At 43.9% G+C, this 6,000-nt stretch overlaps 1 protein-coding gene across 1 annotated transcript in view; it reads right to left on the bottom strand.

Moving 5' to 3' along the window:
- Nucleotides 1-4,371: 4,371 nt before the first annotated feature.
- The window catches only part of Sara (Smad anchor for receptor activation), a 37,032-nt gene continuing 35,403 nt past the window's right edge, over nucleotides 4,372-6,000 (bottom strand). Inside the window, exon 15 of the mRNA XM_075875573.1 lies at nucleotides 4,372-4,821. Within this exon, the coding sequence (XP_075731688.1) occupies nucleotides 4,554-4,821 (268 nt within the window). The 3' untranslated portion in view covers nucleotides 4,372-4,553. The remainder of the gene's footprint in view (nucleotides 4,822-6,000) is intronic.

Here is a 6,000-nt window from a genome sequence, read left to right as displayed (position 1 = left end):
TTAGACGAGTCACTGTCATTCTATCATTCAATCACCTCTAAATACTTTGTCTTCTCACCACTTGACTCACCTAGAAAAATAAGAGTACGTATTAGAACCAGCTTTTGCGATCCTAGTCAGAAGCTAACAGCATCTATTTTTCTTTCCTTAGAGGCTTTCTTTTGGGGCTACAATAATGGGAATGTTTGCTCTGCTGTCTAGAAACTTCTCAGAGCCCAACTGCTCTGATAACTTGCTGCTTTTAATAATGAATTATTGATTCTTTTGTTATTATTGCTATCATGTATACCTTACCATATCAATAGCACTTATTCTGTATCAGTACAAAAACTTTCTCTTTACTACATGCATTTTGTGGCCCATCCCAAAGGGGGGGCATGGGCCACAGATGAAGCAAGTTTTCGATTAGTGGCCTTATCCGAGGACAATCATTCTTGAAGGTCTCGCTCTCAGTGCAAGCTAATTAAGGAAAGGGGGGCAAGTAGGCACTTAAACGAGTGAACATGCAAAAGTATGTAAGCATCATGCAAATCAGTCACTCATTAAACATATGAAATATGTCATGCAAAAAAGGGGCATAGGCATCTTTTTTTTGGGGGGGGGGGGGGGAAGGGTTCAATTATAGTTTACGTATATATTCATGTGCACGTTTGTATGCGTCCGTGTATATATAACAAAAATTGAAAAATTTCGAGGTGGTTTGAATCCCCGCCCTCTTGTGCGCACCTCTGATGGAAAGCCGTCACTGTTGTTGAAAGTGACTGGTTTCGAAACACAGCCCCAGGCAGACTGGCATGCTCGTTTGAGACGTCACATAGCCACATGTACACTCTCAATGACAAGTTCAAATTTTGAACAGCAAAAGTCCTGAACGTTCTGAATGGTTCACATTAAAATTTCCTTGCCTAGTTATTTCTCACTGCTTGAAAAATTGGGGCTTTGCATTGCAACCCTCCGTGCCCACCCTTGTGAAAAGCACAATTCCGTGCCCACTCTTGTGAACAGCAGCTTTGTTTTCATAGTGGTAGTGATAAGATAAAGTGATCTGGTTTAATGTGGAACTAGATACATGCAACACCCGATGTCAAGTGTGTAACAATTATGCTGCGAATGGTTTTCAAGGAAATGCATACTTTTTGCTACACATGTACTCCTGCATCAGTGAAAAATTTGTTGTACAATACACGTGTTACCAGATGCAGATTTTTAGAATGAAAAGTGAAGTAGGAGAATTGCAAGTTCAACTTACCCTAGGCATTTAAGAAAACAAAAATAATTTTTATCTAAAACATGAGAGATAATTTGTGTCCACTTATGTTCATGCAATCTTGAAACAGCAACTTCAAACGCACAAGATGTTCTGAGCGTGCTCCTTGAATGGGACCATGCAACAAGCGAACAATAGACACAATAACAGTAAAAGCAACTCATTTATTGGGGTTCTGAAACCACGTGACACCATATTGAATTGCACTGAATATATATCGCAGACGCACCTCACAAGAGAGGCAATCATGGCATAGCCATTAAAGTCCACGTTCATGCAAACTCGTGCAAGCAAAGCACCAGCAAATGTGACAGTCCACAGGCCAATGCTAAAGGCCCGTGCCTTTCAAAGGCGGCTGGTCAAACAGCAACACGCTGTCGCACGGACATTACTAATGACTTACTCTAAACGACACATCCTCAATGAGGCACCAACCATCTACACTCCTCTATGAAATAACCAAGGCACACAATTAAGAAGATAAAAATGGAGCCGACCATAACACTTATCAGCCGCCGATTCAAACAGAGGCACAGACAGCAATTTTTTAGGATCACCTAAAAGTTTATTAATAATCCTAGAACAGACACACAAATGCTTGGGCATACCACAACCTTTAACACTCTGTTGAGCATGCCTTCATATCTACATGCAGCTTAATAAGTAATTTTGGCTAGCCACTAATATTCTTCTTGTAGAAAGAGAAGACATACCATCACGAGAGAAATTATAAACAGTTAAGACACATGTACAATGTTACTCTTTCCATCAAAGCAACAACACACGCGAGCGATATTGCACACACCTCTCATACGCCGGCTTTGTTTTTCAAGTGCTGAAAACAGTTTATACATAAGCTCCAAGTAGAATAAGCGCAAACTGGCGGGGTTCCGTTTAAACTTCGCATAAAAGTCATCATTAAATTACACAGCATGCAACTGACATAGATACTACAGACAAGCAGCTCGTATTCATTCCCATGACAGTGACACGTGTCTAGAGTAAACTGAATTTGTACAGTAACCTTAACATTCAGGTTGTTCCAGTGGCTTCCCAGCAGTGATTCATGTGTGTGGAACAGCACACATGAATCAGACACACACACACCAGAAATCAGCTGAATAACGCAAAGGGCAACTCATTGCAACCATAGGCACCCGTGAACCACAGCTGTCTCTATGCCGTTGTTCACAAAGTTCGGCCTAAGTAAGTTCTGTGTTAGCGCGCTAGACACATTATCAACCGAAGGTTAAAGGCAATGCACTCCTAGTAATATTGGTCATTTACTTTACGTGCCAGGACCCATACAAACGTGAAATGACGCCGGCATCGAGGCCACAGATGTAAAGAGTTACTTGTTGTAAAAGAGCTTTTGCAATTGTAAAAGCAGAGAGAAAATCAAGCAGCTGCTTCCAACGAGCAAATGCACCACCTTGATGCCGATCACAAAGACTGGCAAGTTCGATCTTCCTCGTTACCTTTTCAGCAGTAGTACCTTGACATGTCGAGTACAAACCACAACGCTGTATGGTACATCAAGCAAATGTCAGGTTCTGTACAGTGTGAACCGGTTATAATGCAAGTCGCCAGAATTGTGAAACTGCACTGTAGCAAAAGCACGCATGCACAATACCTGTACAAATACAAAATACATCAGTCCAAGCGACCAGGATAACCATGGTGTCATAATGTCTAAACGAGATGTTTATCTATCCCTTGCACTATGCGCCACAGCAACTCTGGCTGCCTAATGTGCCTAAAAGGTCTTTCAGCAACTATCACTGATTCTCTGCCATCATTTGGCAGCACTGAATGGTGCATGCTTTTAGCTTTATGGGAGAAAAAATAGTATAAAAATGCTCCCTCAGTCCTTCTTGCAGGCAGTTACGATACAATCAAGCGGAACTGCACTAAGAAAATTGCTACATGCTCAAAACCAAAAGCAAACCAAAATTATGGCCGACTCTGTGCAGAAAGAAATGAAGATCTTTTTAAAAACAACCACTCAAGCGAGCAAGGTGAAATCGACGTGGAGACAATGACACGACTGTCACTAATATTCTACCAGGCCAGCTTTCGTGCCGTACAATCTAGTCTACCACAAATCACTGAGCAATGACAGCCTGGAAAGCTTTTGTAAGGGCACATCACTTCATACCATAGTCAACATGTTCAAAGACTGCAAATAGATGCACAGCACCTAATTTTTGTGGCAGTTGCTACTTGTAAACAAAGTATGTGATGAAGCAACTTGACACACAGCACGTCAGACACCGATCCCTCCTTTCTGTTACAATTATTACACCTGAAGCCGTTACCGAAGCGAACAGTACAGCCTAAAGCTGCATGCATTAGAATCAATATCGGCAACACCAACACCTTAAAAATGTGCCAAGCTTTAAGAGAGTACAACTGGTAAACTCAGCAGACAATCGCATAAACAAGTAGTTAGTACCACGCAGCAAAAGGCATAACAGACTGCTTGATACTGAGCGATCTATTACAGCACATGCTCATGGTTGTTGAAGTGTAGCAAGAGTGAGTGTAGTGGTCATGGTCCAGTTAACTGATGGAGGCATAAGCCTCCAAGACAAACAGCGTCTGTCTGTGCTTATCTCGCAGTGGAGAACATAAGAAGCTCGTGTCACTGCGTCTGGGCCAGGAAAGCTGAGTCGACAGAGCCCCGTCATGTGCCACAAGAGAGTTGAAGAGTTAACGAAGAGGACTACAATGCTGATTTGGCAGCAGTGGATCCTCCCTCTCTCTTTGTTTCCAAAAGCTTTGTAGCAAGCAACGCTCAGGATAAAATCAGAATACCACACACTCTGCAAAAGAAGAAAGTGGCACAGACGACAAGCTCTCCAAGCTTCGCAACAGTTCATAGGAACGACCAGGCTTCTGAAAAGTGGCATGCAAAACTTTTCCCGCAATAGTGGGCTATGGAAAAGTGTCGCAAACGTAGCTGTTTCGATTCCACTCGAGGATCAGATGCAAAGTCGTTTCGCAGCACTTCTCAGAAAGCTTCTCACTGCACGGCTGACTTCACGAAATTCCAGAGGCTCGACGAAAGCGAAACCGAATGCAGGTGACGAACTGGAAGCCACACATGCTCGACACCGTGGGTCATTGTCGAAACCAGCACAGCATAAACTACCTGCATAGTCAGTATGTTCCGTAACGGTCTTGATGCAGTTCCCTACGGACGGGCTCGCTGATGGAGTTAGAGAAACGTAGGTTTGCGCATATTCCTCATATGGTTGAGTCCTTGCCAGCATTTCGAGTCTCTTCACTGGTAGATGACATGGAAAAGCATCTCGAGGTGCATGGGCTCCTGTGGGCCAGTAAGCAAGGGCACCAAAGCGCAGTCCAACGGCTCCTGGCAAACAACCGGTAGTGGCTGATTCTGTGCACCGGCTTCGTAGCCGACTTGATCGGGACCCAGCTGCGCGCGAAGGCCAAGCGGAGACAGGGGTTGCAGCAGGGTCAGGTGCGGCAGCAGCGCCTCGCAGAAGGCTCGAGCCAGATTTTCGGCAGCGCGCTGGGGGTCCTCACATCTGGAATGTGAAGTGAGAAAGATTGTTGGGGAGGGGGCAAGGAATCGCTATTACACACAAACCTCGATATAACGATCCCAGATGTAACAAACTATTGGTTAAGAATATACTTTTATAATAAATTTTTGGATATAACGAATGCATTCTCGTGTAAAATGCAACATTGTTATGATGAGGTATGAGTGTTTTTGGCAAAAACCTAAGAGCAAGATAAATAGGCACTGCTTATAGACAAAAAATTGGCCCATATCTGCATGTATCACTGCAAATGTCGTTGAAAGACGATAGTCTTGTGTGTGGAGAGAGTGAACAAAACATTTATTTGATGTTCTGCGCGAGAAAATCAGTGAATTGTATTCTGGAAGCACTGCGTTAGAGAGTCTCGATCCGCGCAGCGAAGGCGAACAAGCGCATCGAGGCACGTTAAGCACGAGCGCTATCTGGCAGTTATCACCGAAAAAGAAAGAAGGCGTGCGCGCCCACGGAGAAAGATGTGTGCCTATCTCGGAGGCGATAAGGTGTAGAACGCAAAGCCACGGGCAGGTGCCACCACCGTGTCGTCTTAGCAAAGTGTTGGAAACACTTGCCTTTCTGTGCATCACATTGCACTGTCAACGCGACGTGATAAACGCTACGGTCCTTAGAATTACTTATGTGTGCCTTCTCTAGCACAAAGACACACATACAAAATATCGACGTGTTGTTATGGTGCCTCAGATATGCGCAATTATTGCTTTTTAATTGACAATTGTACAAGTATGAACACTGTAACTTGAGCAATATTGGTGGGCGCTGTGGATGGGGGTGACCGTTTGGGGTATCGTTATGGTGGACAAACAGACAAACGTACAGACCAAAATTTTGGTGTCGAAAGTCCCCAAGAAAGACTATCGTCTTTAAACAACCTTAGGCGACAGTGACAAGCAGCCAGTTCATGACTACTTCTTTCTGTGACACTTCAAGTGCTTGTCGGGGCTTTCGTGTACCAAAACCGCAATATGGTTTTGAGACATGCTGCAAAGGAGGGCTTGAACTCGCCATGCCAAGCCCCTGGCTCTCAATCAACACGTAATTCATTCTCATGGGTAAAGAATCGTGTGACATAATGTGAAGTTATCAGGTGGCTCTGAAACTTCTGAGGTTTTGTAGCCACCTGCTTCATCTTTTTGCATGACCGGT

This window comes from Rhipicephalus microplus, chromosome 10, assembly GCF_043290135.1.
Source record: "Rhipicephalus microplus isolate Deutch F79 chromosome 10, USDA_Rmic, whole genome shotgun sequence".
NCBI classification, from domain to species: Eukaryota; Metazoa; Arthropoda; class Arachnida; order Ixodida; family Ixodidae; genus Rhipicephalus; species Rhipicephalus microplus.
This window is presented reverse-complemented; position numbering and strand designations above follow the sequence as displayed.